Genomic DNA, 21,946 nt, shown 5'->3' on the forward strand with positions numbered 1-21,946 from the left:
TCATAATCTGAAATGGCCGACAATTTCATGTTATTTTTCTCTCTCATTCTAGAATACTCACATTAGTAATGATTCATAAGTGAATATGAATTGAATTACTTGAATCACTATCAAAGTATATATTATTTTTAAAGGGGAGTCATAAAAATTATAACCATATGCCATTGCTATTTTGTTGAGAATAAGACACACATTTATGTTCGTCTGTTGTCAATACAGCCTATAGAGCAGAACAAATGAGTCACAGCAAAGACCATGATAAAATATGGTGAGCACATTGGCAAAACAGCGGAGGAATAATGAGCTAATCCTGAAGCAAAAATCTGCTTTCTGCCAAACAACTTAACCCAGCAAGACAGGATATTTTAAAAGCTTCTTTCCTCCTACATTTTGTTTATTCTGATTGGTCTCCAAAAAATCAAACTTTATAACATTATTTGGATGGACAAAAGTGACTTTGACTGCTGGTATCTATTCTGGGGGGCTTCTCTCCTCTGAGTAATGGTAGCTATTTTAAGACTCTAAAAGACAATTTATCAACTTAATGACAATGATGAGATGATGTAATTTTCTAAAACTGTGTGTCAAACATCTCAAAAGGAGATGGATGAGGCAGCACTTGCTATCATTTAGGACAATCTCCACCCCCAGAAATCCAATTTCTGTCACACACTAGAGTATTTCCTCCTAGTAAGGACAATGAAATTGGTTTAGATTCCCAAGAACCTTGGGTTTCAGACACACATCCTTCTTGCATGTGTATGAAAATAATTCAATAAATGTGATGGAATGCATAGTGTGATACAGAAATATATTACTTATATTCATTGGTTTTATTTTATTTTTTAAGATTTATTTATTTTAGAAAGTGTGTGCACACAAGTGTGGGGTAGGGAAGAGGGAGAGGAAGGGAGAATCTTCAAGCAGACTCCCTGCTGAGTGTGGAACCTAACTCAGGACTGGATCTTAGGACCCTGAGATCATGACCTGAGCCAAAATCAAGAGTCAGACACTTAACGAACTGAGCCACCCAGGAACCCCTATTCGTTGGTTTTAAACACATCTGCAAAGAAGTAACAATCAGCATTTTGTTTCCAGAACTACACTTTGGGGACAGCTGGGCAAAAAAAAAAAAAAAAAAAAAAAAAAAAAAAAGGCAGTTTGCTAAAGGGGAGGAGAGTTAGAGAGCTTTCCCTCATGTTGAACAACCTTTGTGGTGGGTGCCATAAGTGTCCTGTTCCGCAGCATATCCTCCAGCCATCAGAGAACCTGACAGCACCACTAGGCAGTAGACTAAATCATCAGTTCCTTATTTCATTTCTACCAAAGCTAAGCAGATACTAATGTTTCCCTGCACCAATCTAGGACCCTACGTCCTCACTCCAGGATGCCGATTTATTATTATTTCCCCATTCAAAACTGTCCTTGATTGTGTATTTTAACCAATCCCTTTGTTTACAAAGTGGCAGAGATGTGGGGGAGAGATCAACTCAGGGAGGAACTTGTCCATGAAGGCAAGACCATGCACCCTCTTGGGTGGAAATTCATCCCGCGTTGGGTCCAGGTGGACACCGCAAATGCCTGCAGCAAGTTCTGGAACAATCCCATGTGTCGATCCACTTTAGGATTCTTGAATTTGCAGTTTGATTTCCCTAATTCGGTTGGGAGAGAGCATAGAAGAAAGAGTCTTGAGGATTTGATGTGGTGGCTTTGTTTGTTCGATTTCCCTCCAAGCTCTCCTCCAACACAAACAAACTTGAGTGTGTGTGTTCTTCAGTCTTCTTAAAGCCGCTCCTCAAGATAAACAGTCATGTCAGTATAACAAAGCCCATGCAGCTCCTTCGGGACACTTGAGTCAGTCAGAAGTTCACCTTGAGCAAGCCACCTGGCCATGCCTCACCTGTCTCTCCTGATGGATCACACTGAGCTGCCTGCTCCGCTTCTCTAGGTGTCTGTTGATAAATCCTTGATGGTTTACACTTGCCCACCAGAATCCCTGCAATTGCATTCCCACACCCAGTTTCGAGTCACAACCCTGAGCGGTAGCAACCCTGTGGCAGTAAAAATGAGTTATTCTTCTATGTCAAACTCATTTGCCCAACCATGTAGCTTCCTACAAGTGTAGACTGTAGCTGTTAACCTAAAATCAAAAAGAATCATCTAAAAACTTACATGCTGCCATGAGAATTTGTGCCTAGAAAAAGAGAGACTTTGAAATTTCTCTCTGCCTTCCACTCTGGGTGTTTACCACGACTCAAATGGAATGAACTAGACATTTTTATGCTGTATAATTCAGTTTGATTTAAATGAAACACTTACACAAAGAGTGCTTTGGGCCAGAACATTCTGTGGCCCAAATAACCCTTTTGTGCCTGGATTTGGGCAAAGTTCAAATACATGGCATTTTCCTATGTGGAGACACCTGCTTGCATGGATTGTTGTGAATCTCATTATGAGGATATTCCACAGGACACTCACGTAGTGAGTAAAGAAGGCCAGAAGCTGGATGATGGGACGGCGCTGTTCCTAATTACCAATGTGGTGCTAAGAAAATGCTGGCGAAACTTCAAAATGCAACTTAAATAAATTCAACAAAGTTCCTTCTACAAAAAACCCTTCTAATCATCATCCTACCATTAATTTTTGAAACCCTTGCTGACAGGACCTCAAATCTCCTAAATGTATGCTAAATTGTCAGTGTGAAAGGGAAACAAAAATAGCTCGTAAACATATAAAAAGATGCTCTACTTTCAAAATGGGAAATGCCGCTGAAAACAGCAATACGATGTTGCTATCTTACACCCAGAAAACCAACAGAAATGAAAAAGTCTGAAAATAAGTGTAGTATCAAGGAAGCATGCGTGACTGAGGAACAGGGCACAGTGTTTTGGGAAAGTCTGGTAGCATCTCTGAAGTTGTAGGAAGGCAAGTCCTCCAGAATCCTCTCCACTTGGATTTGTAAGAGCCAATAAGGAAACAGAACACAGTGGAAAAAACCTAAAAGTCCAGCCACTGCATTAGCTGTTTCAGGAAAGTATCTCCAGACGCTAAAATTAGTGGCAAATTCTGAGAAGAAGCAGGGGAGTCTCAGAGGATATCCCCACAAGTTACTGGTTAGTTGCAGAGGGAACTGGTTAGTTCCAGAGGATGGAACACTTGTGTCCCACAGATTCATTTGTTGAACCCCAAATCCATCAATGTGTTGGTATTTGGAGATGGGGCCTTTGGGAAGTAAGTAGATAATGAAGGTAGAGCCCTCACAAATGGGGTTAATGTCATTATAAGGGATGGCAGAGCTTGGTTCTCTCTCTGCTTTATGTTCTGTGAGCATATACCAAGATGTCCCTCTGTCAAAGAATAAGAGGTCCTCACCAGACCCTGGACCTGTGTACACCTTCCTTTTGGACTTTCAGCTTCCATAACTAAAAGATGTGAATGTTTATTTAAGCTACCTGGCCTGTGGTATTTTGTTCTAGCAGTGCCTGCTGACTAAGACAGGAACCTAGTAACTTTATAGAAGATCAACCTGGCAGACACCATCGTAACTAAGTGACCAGTAGTGGGACAAACTGACATCATGTCCTCCCAACAGGTTGCACTGAGGATACACCAACAGGTTGCACTGAGGATATGTGCCCCAAACAGCGTAGCTGGAGTGTCATCAAGAAAACGCGTCCGTCTAAAACCAGACTGAGGGTCATTCTACAAAGCAAGGGGCCTGCATTTTTCAAAAGGTCAAGTTCAAGAAAGACACAGAAAGCCTGAAAAACTGTTCTAGGTCAAAGAAGACCAAAGGGGTATGACATCTAAATGCAGTGTAATCCTTGGATCCTGGACCAGGAAAAAAACATAGTAGGTCAATTGGCAAAATCTAAGTTAGGTTTATGAATCAGATATTATTACTGTGTCAATGTCAATGTCTTGATTTCAATCATTATATTATAGGTATGCAAGAGAACTGCTTTCAGAAAATATACCTGAACTACTTTGAGCTAAAAGGGCAGTATGTACGCAATTTTTCTCAAATGTTTCAGAAAAACAATAGTATGTGTGTTTGTGTTAGAGAGAGAGAATAAGAGAGAGAAAATGAGACAGAAAGAATGGTGAGAAATGATTAATTTTAATTGTGATAAAATGGTAATATTCAAGGGAGCTGGGGGAAGGGTATATGAGATTCTTTATATTGTTTTACACTAAAAATATATTTACAAACTCTTTTTGTAAATCTGAATGTTCTTCAAAATAAAGAAAGTAAAAGGTAAAGCAAAGCAGGGAACTGATAAGCACACAGTGTGCAGGGGTTCCCTACAGGGACGGAGGAGCTTGGGATGAAGAGAAGCAGAGTGACCACAGTCTGGTAGGTGATCAGGGAAGGATTCCTTGAAGAAATGATGAGTGAGGAGCTGAGGGAGTGAGCAGCTGAGGAAGAATGGTGAAAAGAGCTTTCTGGGCTGGGGAAGAATAACACAAAAGCCTACGGCTCACAGGTGCATGTTGCATGCCAGGTGCTCAAAAGTGACCTGTGAGCAGGAAGAGGATGCTGGGGTTTGGAGCTATTAAATCAAAGATTTTCCATGTTAGCAATGGTGCAATTTAATGTCTCTGTATTTCTTCCAGCAACTGGATAATTCATAAAAATTTAATGTACAATGTATTGTGTAACTAGGAAAAATGTTTAGAACCAGTAGAAATGTTCAGGAGCTAAAAATTCCAGTGAACAATGGTAGGGTGTGCACTTTAAAATATAGAGAAATCAAATTGAAATGCAATGTTACCTTAGAGTCACATCACGTCATTGAAAGGCAATAATTAAAATGGGTCCTTTAAAAAAAAAATCTCTGAACCTGTTCCATTTTCTCGAAAGCACTGGATCTGAATGCTGGGCTATTATTTCCAAAGCTAAGTAATATTTAGGCATCTATGAAAGGAAGAGAAAGATAATGCCATATTCTCCTCTTGCATACAATATCTGCCAGGCATTTCCCTTTCGAAAATGACATGGAGTGGTAAGTACACGTCAAAGAACTATAAAAATGCACATGCATCTCTCATCCATCCAACCAAGAGTAATTTATTATATTATAATAAAATGCTGTAACTGTCTGATGAGGTGAGACAAGAACTAAATAATTACAACAAAAAATAATCAACATGGTCAAGAAGTGCTATGGAAATGTGTAAGAGGAAGGGACTATCTGTCAGTGGCCTCAGGAGAGGGTAAGAGGTGAAGGAAGAAATGAGTTGGATCTGGAAGGCAACAGGAATTGAACAAGACAAGAAAGAGAGGCAGCGTGCTGTGAGCATCTGGTAACATGCATGGCTTACGTGGGAAATGTCCAGAACCTTGAGCAGACTTAGTGCGGGAGAAGTTGAAGATAGAATCTAATAAAAATCGAGGCTGGAAAGGTAGGTTGGAACCAGGTGAGATCTGATCCCTGGGGGCAGTAATCATGCGCACTATCAGCATTCGGAAGAAATGAATCACATCCAAGCTGCGTGCTCACAAGTTAATAGAGGCAAAGTGTGGAAGGTGGATTACAGCTAGTGTGAGTAGATCAGAGACTAGTTAAAAGTCTGGAATAAAACCCTCAAAGATATTGCCCAAAGACAACTTGGGAAAGAAATCATGAATGACTAACCTAGATCACTGCAGTCAGGGAGATATTTGAATGATTCAGGAGGTAGCACTGCCAGCACAGGGAGTATGATCAGATGTGAGGTAGTAGGGAGGGGGCAGGATTCAGTACGGTTTTGGTGTGAGATTAACTGGATCAACTAAGATATGAAACTCAGGACAAAAGAAAAACAGATTTATGAGGCAAGGAAATGTTGAGTTTGAAGTCACCGAGGGGCTGCTGAGCCAGGAAGGGGCAGAGCTCAGGGGCAGAGCTCAGGTGCAGAGTACAAGGTGGAGATGGAACTGGGAGTTTCTGTGCACAGGTGAGAGCTGAACCTGTGTGAGTAGATGAATCCTGTAGGGAGGTTCTTCAGGAAACACAGAGAGAAGAAAGTCTAAGGCTAGATCCCTGGTGAACCCCAACAGTAAGTGGTCCCTTCTCCTTTAAGATATCTCAAGAACTGACAATATATTAAGGAACACTTGATCCATTCTCTGCGACCAAAGCATGTACTGAGTTTGAATCTCTCCTTATTAGTGAATCAAAGATGCCATTTTGAATAAAATTGCATGTGTTAAATGACTCATTTAACTATTAGGTTAAATGATAAAAGATAAAGGATAGTTTCAGCCTATCTTTCTGAGTCATAATCATTAAGCCAATGTACCCAAATTGTAGACGCTTGTTTGGCTCTGACCTGCAGAGTATGTAGTCTCACCTACCAGGCTTCTCAGTACATGATACCAGACAGAATATGGAGAAGGAAGTTCAGGGTCCGCTAGGCTTGAGATTGCCTACAGATCAAGCTACTCTCATAATAATGAGGCTTGGGCAGAGATGGAGCAGGTTTCAGACAGAGTTCAGATTCCCCTGAATGCCCAGAGCAGACCCCATTACAGTCATATCTGGTGATAGTCTCTTGTCTGCTGAGTTACAGTGATGCCCATTCCTAGGAACCAGGGCACAGAAGCCGATGTGTAATGTTCTCCTTAGACGGGTGGCACCTATGACAATGAACATGAATGTAGCTTACGGAATTTATACATGTGTTATCATTTAATCCTCATGAAAACTATATGTATCCTTACTTTACAAGGAGAAAAACTAAGGTTTTTTAGCTTGATCAAGTTCACAGAAATAGAAAACATTTTGGAACTCAATTCTGATCTCCTACAATAGACTGTTTCCTCCACTTCATAGTAGAATCATAAAAGAGTACGTGGGGAGGATTTGCTCCTTTTAATAATACTCCCGGGTGCGTTTTTGGTAGACTCCTCCGAGATGCTCACATTGTAATCCTCAGAATTTGGGAATATGTCAACTCTCATGGAAAAGGGGACTTTGCCACTGATATTAAGGTGAAAGACACCAAGATGGGGAGATTATCTTGGATTATCCAAGTAGCTCAATCTAGTCACATGAGTCCTTAACAGCAGAAGAGAAAGGTAGACAGATGCAACCCATGAAGAACTTGACCCACCACTGTTGGCCTTGGAGATAGATGGAAGGGGCCGTGAACAAGGAATGTGGTGACCTCTACAGGCTGAAAATGGCCCTCGGTTTACATCCAGCAAGGAAACCAGAGCTTTGGCCCTACAGTTGCAAGGAACTGAATTCAGCCAACAACCCAAGTGAACAAGCATCAGATTTTCCTCCTTGAGCCTGCAAAAAGGGGATAAAGCCCTGCCAATACCTTGATTTTAGTCTAGTGAGAACCTTACCAGACCTCTCACCTGCACTATGGTAAAGTAATACATCTGTGTGAAATATGTGGTAACCTTGTTATGGCAGCCATGGAAATCCAGTGACCGTGTTTGTATCTCTACAAAGTCACAGAGACCCAGACTGAGTCAAGTTCTGATCACTTTTTAGGACACCAGAGATCACATACCATCATTCAGGTCACTGGAGGCAGCAACAAAAGTCATCGTGCCAGCTCACAGGAATTACACAACCCCAAGGACACAGCTGCACCCTTCCCGACACTCACATACCAGAGGCACACAGTTTCAATCTGCAGCCAAATGTAAATCACAGAGTCTCGACAAGCAACAGGTAATACTGACCTCGTACGCTTAAGAAGTAAACCACACGTGTACTATATAAAGTTTTCTGCAAGCAGTGCTCTATTTGGGTCGAAGGCTTAATCATTTTTACTGGAGAGGCCAGTGGAGATATAAGCAAAATTCTGGACTTTCATCTAAGGGTAATAAATTCTACTGATGGCTGCAGATGGTACAATGACCTGAAGGACAAAAGTCAGTAGGTTTGAGATCATCCGTGGCCTTGCTCTGTGACCCCGACCACATCCACTGAAACCTCTCTGTGATTCAGTTTTCTTTTCTGCTTTAGACTAACTTATCCTTCAGTTCTAAATGTTTATAGCTGTAGGATGCCAAGAAATGTAGTACCAGTTCTCTTCCCTCACTCGGAACATGGATTTCATGTGAGATTGGTAGACATGAGTTCCAGAAGAAAGAATCCTCAGGACAAAATTGAGCTTGAATCACTTAATGCCCATTAAACATTTAAATGTTCAGTACTAGCTTAAATGTGTGTCAAAGAATACTTCTGTCAACAGAAAAATGCTCCAAATAAACACACCAAAAGTTGTTACTAGTTGTTACCATGAGCTTTTTTCTTCATTATTTTCTAGGTTTTGAGTTACTAATTTAATAAAAGCATGTGAGTTTAAAAAGTACATATGTAAAAAGAGACTATTAAGTGAAAATTGGAATTAAAAAAAACCCATGGAGCATGTTATTAAGGTATCCTAATACAGTGCCAGGAAAGCTCCCTGACCTAAAGGAAAAAGCAGAGTTTTTAAGAACTAAAATAGCATGAACATTCACTGATAAGATCATATAGCATCGGTGGTATAGGAAGGGTTTCTTGAAAATATAAACCACTGTTTATCATGGGACTGCAAACGGACTGCTGTCAAAATTCTGTCGCCCACGCTTCCTGAATTTTAATCTATCCTTTTCTGCACCCAGAGCAGAGCTGCATTCTGCCCCAGACTTGTGACTGCTCACAGGGTCGCTGGCCAAACAGAGAGGCCTGTGTGTGCCAGCGAGGTGCCCACAAGGGAAGGAGCTGGCATTGGAACAATGATAACACCTGCTCAGCTGAATCTTATTTATTCAAGAGTACACATTCATGCCAAACAATACTTAACTTTTTTGGGGGGGGGGTGTCTTTGAATAGCCTTTTTTGGGAATCTTAAATTTGATTCCATTCAATTTACTTCAATTCAATTTATGCCCATGGAACAGCTACTATATGCTGATACTCAATCGCCTAAGTGTTTCTTCTCTAAAGGACCCAGGACCTTCTTTACTGCAAACCAGGCACTTAGATTTCCTTTTGCATACCCAACCTGTACTTCTGCGTGTCCAAGGGGGCATGCCTTCTTACACTTCATAAGCATTTAGTTAACATCTACTATGTGCCAGACATTTTGCTGTCCCAGGAACATGGAAACAGTAATCACACTGCCTATTCTTGAAGGCCTCTTGGGTATTGGAAAGTTGCAGACCACACTAGGTCCTCCTGGGCCAGGAGAGGCAACAGGGACCAGGGTCATGTAAGCCGTGGTTAACCGTGTGAGAGATCAGACTAGCTACCAATAAAGTGATAAAATCACTAGTTTGTGGTTAGTGATGAGACCACTAGTCTCCCATTTCTACGCCCTTTTGTCCCAAGGGATCCAGGCCTTTTCCAAGGTACACCTGCCAAGGAATGGATTTTCCCTTTGGCCTGAATTTAAGTCAATGGTGATCTCGTGTATTTAAGGTTGATCTCCAACTGCTCAATGAAATACCCTAGACCTTGTTTTGGATCAGGCTTCTGGGTGAACAATCTGGGAAAGAAGACTCTGCTGTCTTTCTAATGCCTATGAAATCATACTAGGGCAGAGACAGACAATGCTACCTTTCTCAGGTGTAAGAAGGCAGTGATAGAGGCAGAGATAAAAAACAAAAAACAAAAAACAGAGAAAGAACTAGCAAGAGAGTTCTTGCTTTTTTGATGGCAGAGAGGTGTGAAGCTTGGGGGAGAGTTCAAACTCTCCCTACCACTCACCTATATTCTGTACATGTGGGGGCTGGGAGGAGGTTGGCCAGGCCTGTAAGCCAAAGACCAGGGTGCTAGAACTGGAAAGCTCCCTCTCTTAACGCAGATGGGTCTTTCTATTCTCAGCAGGAAGGCAAAGAGGGAAATGAGACTGCAACCTTGCACTGGAGTCCCCCCTCCCCAGGTTGGAAGAAACTGCCTCACACACCTTTGTCACTGCTGACTGTTCTTTTGCCAATTCTCATCCCCCTTGGCCGGTCCTTTGGGTATATGAACGGCCACTTCATCCATTACATCCTCCAATAGCCAGGTTCTACCATTTTCATCACTGAAAAACAAATTTGCTTGTAGCCTATTTGAGCCTGTTCCTCCAGTTGCTAAAATCAGATATCTTAATCAATAATGATGTTATTAAGATGAAAAAAAGTATATTTTAATCCTGTATGAAAAACTTTAAAAGGAGAACTCCCTAGATTTTTAAGACTAAAACATCTTTAAAGGTCTCAGTGTCCAACCTTCTTGTTTTAAATAAAGACATGGAAACTGAAACCCAGAGAAGCATAAAGCCTTGGTCAAGTTTACACAGCCTAGAAGCCATTGCTTCCTAATAACAAAAAGATACTTTTTTTTTTCAAATTGATTGGATAGCAGCCACATAATGGTTTTGACTTCAAAAATTGAAATTGATAAATGAACCTTTCACGTTAGCACTCAGAAAGGTCCTGAAAGAACCTCTCTGTCTATATCAATATGCCAATAAATTTTATTATTAGCATTTTCACATATAGAGAGACCTTATGGTTATGTATATAGATATGCTTTAAAGCAAATGGGAATACTTTTCATTTGGAAAATAAATTCTCTTTTGAATAAATGTCAGATTTTTATTTTTATTTTCTTAAAGATTTATGTGTTTGAGAGAGAAATCGAGAGTAGGGAGAAGGGCAGGGGAGAGAGACTCTCAAGCTGACTCCATGTGGAGCACAGAGCCCAACGCGGGGCTCAATCCCACGACCCTGAGATCACGACCTGCACTGAGATCAAGAGTCGGATGCTTAACCGACTGAGCCACCCTTAAATGTCTGATTTGTAAATAAATAATGTAAAAGAATAAACATAAATAACTTTAAATATTAGAAATCCATATTTGAATTTTCTTCTTCAAAAAAGTCACTGAGCTTTCATATCACTCTTAATTTTTATGAAAGTTACTCAGCTGTAAACAATTTCCATTTTCTCGTTCTAAAGAACAGTGACGAAAGGACTTCTAGAGCTAACTGAATAAATAATGGATGTTCAAAAATAATTTAATTATCACATTTCACTGAGTAGCAAATTTTAAGTTTTTTGTTTGCTTGTTTGCCACATCAAATGTTCACGCCTGTGTTCTTTATATAGAATGTGCGATTTGAAAGTCCAAAGCCATTGGCTATTTTGACAAACTTAATTAGTCACTTAAATTGGTAATTGCTAGAATAATTATATAAAGAAAAGCTCATTGTGCCATCATAAATGGTGTCATCTTTTTAAACAGACCACCCTCCAGATCCTATTGTTAAACTCTGTGCCATTTTGGTCTTTAGCTTAAAGAGTTGCCAAGCTTCCCCAATTCCATGTCAGGAGAGGTGGTATGTTGAAATTGAATTAGAAAAACTGACTATTTTCACATTTAGCAGCACAATTAAAGGAACTTTGCCTAATTTGGGTCCATTAATTCTTCTAGTCTCAGAGGCGTTTCCACTTCAATCTAATTGCAAAATATTAACATTTTCAAAAGCAAGTATTTTTCTGTATTGCCACTAACTCAGTCACATTCATTAAATTTTATCATTTCTACATCATTTAATGTAGGTCAACATGTCGCGTCCAGCAAGCACAAGCATTTCTTTCCAGCTGACTGATGTTGCAGTAAAAGATAAGAGCAAACAAATCTCACTTTAGTGGAAAAAACTCTTCTCATTTGTAAACATGAGCATCAAAATCAAGACTACAGAAGACAATGTAGCAGATGTAATGCTGCAACCCAATTATTCCATGCTTATCGTGCCAGAAATGGATTTCTATAGAGAAGAATCAAATGATGCCCCTTTCAGAGTTGAAGGAGGCTTTGTTTGCAAAGCTTAACCCACTGTGTGCTGGTCATTCCTAGGGAAACGACTGAGCGCGGATACAGTGTCCAAAGCAGGAGTCTCTCCTGGTATCCTGCATTCTGAGATGTCATGGATAAGGAATGGCTGAGCAGAGCAGAAGTAGCCACAGGTCTTCTCTTGTTAAGAAGCTCCTTTTCAAAACCTCTTCCTGTGGCAAGTTCTCTGGGGTTTCCTTTTCTGCCCTTGCTCTCTCTCGCTTGGATGCTGACTGCATGTGTAACGAGGCCTGCCTGCCTGTGGCAACTGGTCTGCAGGACAGAGCAGCTGTGGAGAACACCAGCTCTGGAACTGAGCTACCTGCCTGTGACTCCGGGATCCATCCATGACTAGTCATTGGATCTGGGGCAAGCCCGACCTTAACGCATCTCCCACCACGTCTCTAGAATAGGAATAAAAATCCTTTATTGTGCACTTGTCATGAGGATTAAAAGAGATTGTATGAGTCAAGTCCCTGGCACATAGGACACGCTCACTCTCTTTCTGAGTACACTGTGAAGAAGATGACTCAAGGAACATGATTAGCAGACACGGACAAACTGGCCATTTGCAAGTCATAATTCCATTACCATCACTCACTGGTGCACAACCAGCCCACTCTCCTGATGCTGTTTTTAGCACCTCATTTGCAGTGAAAAGGGAGACTCCCCCCTCCACTTTCATATAGTAAATAAAGTATAAAAGTAGTGAAACAGACACCTTTACTTTTCTCAATGGCATATATATTTGAAAGGAGGAAGTTTGGGAAAGAGAAACAAGAAATTAAATAAGTAAAAAGATCTACTTCAGGTGGTGGTTGGAGCCACGAGGAAAATGAATGGAACACAGAAGGTTGCAGTGGAGGGAAGGCTGAGGAACACCGGCTTCCACTTGGTGACCCAGGAAGATCCCTCTGAGAAGGGGACATCTGAGAACCCAAGAGAGGAGAAGGAGAAGCCATGAGAACTCTAGGGCTAAGGAATGGCCAACAGAAGGACTCAATTGTGTAATCTTCTAATTTCATAGATGAGAAAACAGGAGATTGCAAAAGGAGGCATGACCCGGTAAAGGGCCAGGGTTGGAATTCTGCTCTCCAGACTCACACGCTCTGAGGTTCCCTGCACCAACTCCCAAACTGGCCAGATTGCTCAAAGTGTTCATGGACAGTGGAAGAGAGGACAGAGTACCCCAAAACAGGCTGAAGGACAGCCAGTCAAAGGGATCCTGGACCATGTCACAACATGTGGGGAAATCTAGACCTTAACTCCAGAGAATTCCATCCTGAGAACATTCCTATGTGAAGGAGAGACATCACGTTTCTCTGAGACTCAGTGACTAGAAGAGAAAAAAAAGAGAGAAAGAGAGAGAGAGAGAGAGAGAAACCTTTCATGATTTTCTGATTATAGCAATCAGATTTCCTGGTATAACCAATTATTTTCAAATCACTAACAGTTTCAAAGATAGCAACATAAGTCTTATAAAGCAACAACAAAAAGTCATTATTGAGTGTCCTTCATGAGTGTTAGTTTTCCTGCTTTAAAATTCTCTGGTTGATGGGGGGAGGGGGGTTGGGAGAGGGGTGGTGGGGTTATGGACATTGGGGAGGGTATGTGCTATGGTGAGTGCTGTGAAATGTGTAAACCTGGCGATTCACAGACCTGTACCCCTGGGGATAAAAATATGTTTATAAAAAATAAAATTAAAAAAATATATATTATATGTTTAAAAAAAATAAAAATAAAAATTCTCTGGTAAGCAGAGTAACACCAGCCGCACCCTGGAGCTGGTCTTTAGGGCTGTAACCCAGGTCAGGACTTTTTCAGATTCAGATTGTGCCTATTTTATATACATTATGGAATTTTTTGCTAGCCTGGAAGTGTAAGATTACACTACAGTTAAGATGAGGCATGAAGGAGAAACTATAACGGAAACTATCAAGGCAATTTCCAAAGTCATCAGCAAGGAACCAATCCATTTTCATATATTTCTAGGTGATCTAAACTTTATTTTTGCCTCAGGCAACTCTTTCAAAGAGTCATGGAAGAAACCGTCTTGTATTGGACCCTCACCCAATTGTCTGACTGACCATATACTGCAAAATTATGGTTATAGTTGTAGCTTATTTTTTGTGTTTCTCAAATGGTAGTATGCATATAAATTACCAGAGGATCTTGTTAAAATACATGTTCTCTTCCAGTAGATTTGCCATGGGGACTGGGATTCTGCATTTTTAACAAGCTTTCAGGTGATTCTAAAGCAGCTAGCCCATGGACATTCTAAGTGGTGGGAATCTATATTGCCCTGAATGAAAATCACAGGAAAAAATGTCTTGTCTCTTGAGTCTCAGTATAAGTTAAAGCTGAACACATACAGAGCAAATTATTTTCTTTTATATTGCAGACCTCTTAATCTCATGGCTGATCGTGTTTTCCTTTTAGACTTGGCCACTAGGAAACAGTCTTAGCAAGACTGTAGGAAGGAGTTAATGGTTATGAGTTGTATTCACTAATACTTCTCCATTAATCTACTCTTGACAATGTTTAACTTTCCTAATATTGCTTTTTTGTTGTTGCTATTATTGCTATTTACCCTTTACTCACTACGTTTTTTATTGTTGCCTTATAGGCATCTTTGTAAGACACTTCGAATCACTCCTTTGAATAAAAAAGTGCATGAAAAAAGAATCACAACACAACCTAGATAAATGAAAATACATGCTCAAGGACACATGAGGCACTGGAAAATTTCAGGCACTGGCTGGAGTGGGATGAAGTGATCGAGATGGAGACACAGGCTGTTCTAGACAGAAGTAGACTTGAGAAGAAATAACCCCACCCTCTTTCACAATATGCTTATGGCTTTGCCAGATTGATAGCATAAGGATGGCTGAGCAAGTTTACATTTGAAGGACTTAACAACTGAACTCTGGTTGCTGTAAGAGGGTTTAAAATTATTACTTTTTTAAAAGATTTTATTTCTTTATTTGACAGAGGGAGGCACAGTGAGAGAGACAACACAAGCAGGGGGAGTGAGAGAGGGAGAAGAAGGCTTCCTGCGAAGCAGGCAGCCCAGTGCAGGGCTGATCCCTGGACCCTGTGATCATGCCCTAAGCTGAAGACAGACGCTTAATGACTGAGCCACTCAAGCCCCCCCCCCCCAGGGTTTAACATTATTATGGGTCTTGGAACAGCTTTTGCTTTGGCTTCTAACCCCACAGGAAAGCTGGAGTGGGCAGTGATAGATATTCTGAATTATCAGTGGGAAGGACAGAGTTCCTCTTCCTTAGGTAGAGCTAACAATTAGAGTGCAACATCAGGCAAATTCAACTCCTCGTGCTTTCCAATTTAGAGATGCTGCTGAAAGCCACTACAGAACTGGAAGGTAACGCTCTGCTAGTTACTCCTCAGGGTGCAAGAGAGGTTCCTTAACCTAAAGTGAGGTCTTTAACCCTATGAATCTCAGTGGCTTCCTCTGTACTTTGTAACAATAATAACATCCTCAGGATGGCTCTGAGAATTACACACTGAACTGCATGCCAGGCACTTCGTGGGTTCTCCTTCAATGGTTTATCCTAACACATGCATTGCCGCTCTTTTTCTTTGTGAGGCTTCAAGGAAAATTGTTGTAAAGGAGAAGAGAGCCAAGAACCACACTCATTACTTTCTTTTTGGACCCATCTAGAAGTTGTCTGGATCCCCTGTTGCTACCGTTTATCTTCAAAGTCACTTCTGCAATGTGCTTGAAAAGTAAGAAAAAACAGTAGTTGGTACAATCAGTAACATTCAACCTTGATGTTGTAAACTAAGCTTGTGTTGACTTCTTCACCATGCCGGGTACCTTCCTCATGAAGGAACACCATCAACATAAGCTGTGAGACTATGATTTCTGCTAAAGTGTAAACACCCTTGTTATGAAGAACCCTGTCAAAACCAAACCAAACCAAACCAGACTATGCTGTGGTGCCAAACAAACAGGCCTTCACTCCGCATCCTGCTTGAACCCGAGCTGCGGACAGTGACATAACTGTTCTTTTCCATTCAGTATCACTTTTTGCATGTATCACTCACTTTCGTTCCTAGCATACTACTTTTTGGAAATTCTAGTATCTCCCACTCATGTGTTTGAAGCCCCTCCTACTCTTAACCATTTACATATCATAAAGTTCAGAGAGGAGAGGAAATTCTTCCTTCTGCTCCTGTAAACATGTTTACAGATATTACTTCTCAACCAAAGATCTTGGGTCTGTCAGAGGTTCTGCTTCTTATTCAGAGCTCCTCAGAGATCAAAAGTAGTATCATTGGAGGACAGAAGAAGTTACAAAATGTCAAAGGAAAGTGAGGTTATGGAATTTTTGTGATTACAGAAGTCAATAGTGTCCTTTCTCAACCACTTACCCTTTATGCTTTCTGCTTATGCCCATACTGGGTAAGTACAATCACTTCTGGGAGGACGTTTCCTCTTTAAAAGACATTGATAAACAGAAATATCATGTGATTTATTAATTCCACTATAGGTATTTACCCAAAGAAAATGAAAACCCAAATTCAAAGAGACAGAGGCACCCTGATGTATACTGAAGCATTATTTACAATATCCAAGATATGGAAGCAATCCAAGCAACCACCCACAGACGAATGGATAAAGAAGATGTGGGGTGTGTGTGTGTGTGTGTGTGTGTGTGTGTGTGTGTGTGTCTGTGTGCGTGAGTATAGTGGACTATTATTCAGCCATAAAAAGAAGGAAGGAATCTTGCCATAGACCAGCAGGTGTTATGCTAAGTGAAATAAGTCAGAAAAAGACAAATATACCTTATGATTTCTTACATGTGGAATTTAAAAAACAAAACAAATGTGCAAACAAAAAGACAAAAGCCTCTTAAATACAAAGAACAAACTGGTGGTTGCCAGAGGAGTGGTTGTGGTTGGGTTGTTGTATGGATGAAAGAGATGAAGGGGAATAAGAGGCACAAACTTCCAGTGATAAAGGAAATAAGTTACAGAAGTGAAAAGTACAGTATGGGGAATATAGTCAATGGTATTGTAATTATGTATGGTGACAAATGTAACTACACTTGTCATGGAAAGCACTGAGTAATGTGTGGAACGGCAGAATTACTGTATTGCACACCTGAACTGAATATAACACTGTGTGTCAATTTTACTTCAATAATAAATAAAAATAAATAAAAGAAGCTAATAAAGTTAGTTACAATGCAACAATGACTTACAGAGGAATTTTTGTGTAACAACAGAGTAAATGTCATAAATGCATTCAAGACTACATATAAATAAAGTGGTTCCCATCTGGGAAACATATAAGAGGCTTCAGGCAAAAATTGACCAGATGACTATTTATTACTCAGAGTCTTCCATTTCTCTGACTCACGTCATCACGTTCCATAAATAAAGATCTATATCTCTCAAAGTGACAGCCCTAATGTGATGTTAACAGAAAAGTCATCTCTACTTTCTTTAAAAGTATTTTTCTTTTGAAATGCTATTGAATATAAATGCAGAAAAGTGTGCAAATCCTAGATTTATAGCACGAATTATAGAAAACTCTCTAAATTAAATAATTCACACAAAAATACAAAAGCACCTCATACATTCTAAAAGAATAGTTTCCTGTAAAGAATTTCTAATTAGTGGCATTACAACTTTGAGGCCAACATCATATGTATATTCAACCAAAGTAATAAAACACTCAATAAAACTTGCCCACTGACATGGAAGAAATGTTTCCAATCATTTTTCAATTGAGATTCTGCTCTAAAAAGGCTTGCTTTGTGAGCATGAATGGGATGTCTGGAAATTACTTAAACTCTACTCGATCTTGAGATGGGCGTTGACATGAATTGTGATTCATTTGTTTTCCATGGAAAAATTTTAGAATAACTAAGGAGCAAATATTTCTCTTCTTAAAATATATGGCTTTTGTTCATAACTGTTATGTATTATTATGATTTTTTCCTTTTTAAGAACTTCATTGAAATGCGGTGACATATAAAAATTGTATACATTTAAGGAGTACAACTTGATGTTTTGATACATGTTTACATTGTGAAAAGATCAGCAGGATGAAGTTAAATAACTTAATCATCACCTCTACATGGTTAACACTGTGTGTGTGTGTGTGTGTTGAAAAGATACTACTAAAAACCTATCCTCTTAGCAACTTTCAAGTATTCAACCCAGTATTGTTAACTAAGCTGCACACTGGATCTCCAGAAATCCTTCATCTTGTCTAAGTGAAACTTTGTAGTCTTTGACCATCATCTCTTCATCCTCTCACTTCCCTACCTTTCTGTAACCCCCATTCTACTCTTTCCTTCTATGAGATTTACTATTTTAGATTCCACATATAATTAAGTTCATGCAGTATTCATCTTCCTGTGTCTGACTTGTTCACTCAGCATAACATCCTCTAGGTTCATCCACAGTGTCTCAAATGGTGGGATTTCTTTCTTTTTTAAGGTTGGGATATAGACCACATTTTCTTTATCCAGTCATCCCTCTACAGACATTAAGGTATGTTTCTGTATCCTGGCTATTGTGAAAATGTGGCAGTGAACATGGGAATGCGGATATCCCCTCCTCTTAAGAGGGATTAAAATAAGTTTGGCCCTGGTGAGGTGTCTTGTCTGCACATGAGTCTGCCATAGTGCCTTGGGTTAAAACTGAAATCAAGTTTGCTCTGGCTTATAGCTCTACTTACTTCAGTAACTGCCCTCAAAATTGAGCCCCTAGTCAATTGCTCTCACTCAGCATCTCTTTGCCCTGTGTTCTCCATAAATCACACACATTTTGAAGCCTTCCTGTCCTATGTACATGTGTGTAAGAGTGTGCATATACACACATATCCCATTCTCAGAGTCTGCAACTCATAACTACCTTGTTAATCTGACAACCTTGTCTATTCTTATTGGATAGAGCAGAGTTCCAACCCTACGACAATCTCTCTGTAACATTCTGGAGGATTTTGGCCCCCCAAACAGGGTTTTTAGAAAGGGCATCATGTGAATCTAGCAGCAAGTCAGTTTTTCTCCATAGAACCTTCTAGTATCTCTCAAATGTTCTTCAGTATATGACAGCTTGCTCCAATATACACAATTCTACTTGACTGTATTGAAGTGGGCTACCCATAATCTTCTTCCCCTATCCTATTAATATTCTCCCTTGACAACCAGGATTTGAGGAGCTGAAGCAACAAACATAAAGGATCTTAAGGGATTGGATCACATAAGCTAGGATTAGTCTCCACACATAGTCCAATTAGAAGGTTTTAGGTTCAAAAGGGATGCTCTGCCCCCACAGAATCCTACTGAGTGTGGGTGCCAACCCAGAGAACTCATCACCTTCCTGTTTCCCTTAAAGAGTTCCCTGATAGAATGAAATTCAAAGCACGTGTCTTCTTGCTGCCAAGATCGCTGCCCAAACTGCCTGACTAGATGTGTAAGATCCAGTGAAATGTCTTGGCAAAAGCTAATTCAGGAGTGTTGGCCAAGGTGCTGAAGTGAGGGGAGGGAGGAGGGACACCTTTGCCAGTGAGTTGCCCCCTCCCAGACTCTTTTGAATACATTGAGCTTATTCATTTTGACAAGATACCCTAGGATCTCAAGCCTGACATAAATTCAAAGAAAGTAATGGGCGCCTATCTAGAATCTAAATTCTTTATGGAAATTCTGGCACTACAAAACTCAGAAGAATCCCCTTAAAAACAAAACAAAAAATCAAAAACAACATTTAGAGCTGTTTATTCCAAATGCATGCTACTTATATCTCTGCAATTCTCCAACAGATCAGTCCAGAGATTCAATAAAACAAATCGACTGCACAATGAAGTTCCTGTAAAGTAAATGGCAGAGAATAACAAATCCACAAACCCGACTGATCATTCCAAAGTAAAATTTATTTTCTATGTATATTTGAAGATTTTCTTATGATCTCTTTTACTCAAATTGAACCTCCCCCCCCATCCCCAATGTCCTTTCTGACAGTTTATCCTTCCTGCCCCGAAATAGTGCATGCTGATATCCCAACCACGGCAACCCTTGGCACAGGGTTGGTGAACAGTTGAAATCACCTCTGGGTAACTGCGGAGCGCAGCCAGTGGTAAGTAAAAGAGAAGGCACCCTGGCCACCAACCCTGGCCACACTCCAATCACCCCCGCCCTTTTGGGCATCTGATGCCTCATCCCTCTGCCAGGCAATTAGCTTCCGTTCTGTTCAACTTTCCGACCTCTGGCTTTAGAGAAAAGTCCTGGCTGTGGGAACTGGCTCTGGACAGCTCTTGGCTCCCTCTTCATGGGTGACTGGCAAGAGTAACACTTTCTTTGACACCCTTAAAAGAAGCCGTTTAATTCCTAATGATATTTCCTGGCAATAAGGAAAATGAAACCCACAGCGTGGGATTCCGGTCCAGCAGAGACAGGCCAAGAGTGAGGCTGTTGAGCCCACGTCTGACTGTAGCGCTCTTCCCACTCTCTCCCCATTCCCACCAGAGTTGATTTTTTCCCCCTCCTGACACTTACACACCAGAGTGTGACACCTACTGGAACTTATGAGCATCTGGAGACACAGGGATATGATTTGGGCATCAGACGGAATGGCTGGCTGCTGCCCCCAGGGATTTCCCGCGGAAATAACCCAGAACTTAGAAGGCGTTATAACGAGGAAGTAACCAATAAAGCGATCTTGGCGGGAGAACCCCGCGAACATCTTAGAAAAAAACCAGAAACCATTGGATACTTAATGACCCATGTCTCCTCCAAACAGTTCCCTGGTCCCTTTCTGGAGGAGCATAGAGTGGTTTGTAGTTTTTTACCGCGTGGACGGAGGGTGGTGCGAAGGACATTTATTTCCGCGATAACGTTAACGCGGGGCTCCCAGTTTCAGCCGGAGGACCTCAGGTCACATCGTCTCCTCGCTGCGCACCAGTCGCCAGGGGTGAGGGAGAGCGCAGAAGACCGCCGGCTCCGCTCCCGCGGATCCCCCACCCTTCGGGTCGCTCGCACCCCACAACCTAGTGCCGATGTGACTCTCGAGGCATTCCTGCCACCTCCCCAGCCCCCAAACCCACACACATCGACTCCCACGCTCTGCGCTTCTGAGTGTCCCCGGTCCCCCCGCGCTCCCCTGGACAGGAAGCGTCGGCGGCGCTGTCTCGCGGAGGGGACGCGGGAAGGGGCGGGAGGGACGCGCTGGGCGCTCCGGGAGGCCGGGCTCGGAGCCCGGGGCGCCCCGGGAGCGCGGGAAGGCGCGGAGAACGCGCCACACTCACCCGCTGCTGCTGCCGGCTGCTGACGGCCACCGCGGCGGCGGACGCGGCGCTGTGCCGGAGCTCGGCCGCCTGCCCGGGTCTCAGCAGGCTCCGGGTGAACCTGCGGGTCCGCTCGCCGGCCATTGCCTGCCGCGCCACTCGCGCGGGGGCCCGGAGCGCGCGTCCCGTCGGCCTTCCCCGCGCCAACCTTCTCTACCCACCCGCCGTTCAGGAAGCGGAACTCGGAGCCTCTCCCCCCCTCTTCCTCGCTCTACTCGCAAGAGGCGGGTTTTTCTCTCGCGCACCCCCACTCCCCCACCCCCTTCCCTCCACCGAAGCTTCGCGACGACTTTGCAAACTCTGCGCTCCCCGGGCGCGCGCAGCCAACTCGGCGAGCGGCCCCGGCTTGGCGGCGGCGGCGTCTCGGCAGCGGGGGCTGGAGGGCGCGCGTGGGGCGGCTCCTGCAGGCCGGCCCGGGCTGTCCCTGTCGCCCCAGGGACCGGCGGCCGCAGGGGAGGGCTCGGGGCGGCAGCCTCGGGGCTCCGGGCGGGGCCTACCCACGCCTCTCGCCCCCCATTTGGAGGCTCCTCGCACGTCTGGCTCTCTGGCCGCTTTTGCCGGTTTACCCCCCTACCTTCCTAGGCAGGCGGATGGGCGCGGGCTCAGCTGAGTTGGTCTTTCCATCCTTAGGAGGAGATCAGAGGCTAATTATGAGTCTGGTGCTTGGGATCTCTCCTGCATCTCCAGAGCCAGGCTTTATAAGTCTTCTTAAGCTTCCAAAGTCATAAATGCTCTCTACCGGTATTCATTCATTAAGCGCCCACCATGTACCAGTTCACATTGTTCTGGAAACCCGGGATAAGGAGGGGA

The 21,946-nt window shown here is 42.3% G+C and overlaps 1 protein-coding gene across 1 annotated transcript in view; it reads right to left on the reverse strand.

The window, feature by feature from the left end:
- Positions 1–21,252, reverse strand: part of LOC111145251 (dedicator of cytokinesis protein 10) — a 294,365-nt gene extending 273,113 nt beyond the window's left edge. Inside the window, exon 1 of the mRNA XM_022500052.1 lies at positions 21,098–21,252. Coding sequence (XP_022355760.1) covers positions 21,098–21,220 — 123 coding nt within the window. The 5' untranslated portion in view covers positions 21,221–21,252. The remainder of the gene's footprint in view (positions 1–21,097) is intronic.
- Positions 21,253–21,946: the final 694 nt, after the last annotated feature.

The sequence above is a fragment of the Enhydra lutris genome, unplaced genomic scaffold (assembly GCF_002288905.1).
Source record: "Enhydra lutris kenyoni isolate GAN:26980312 unplaced genomic scaffold, ASM228890v2 scaffoldscaffold1, whole genome shotgun sequence".
In the NCBI taxonomy this organism is placed as follows: Eukaryota; Metazoa; Chordata; class Mammalia; order Carnivora; family Mustelidae; genus Enhydra; species Enhydra lutris.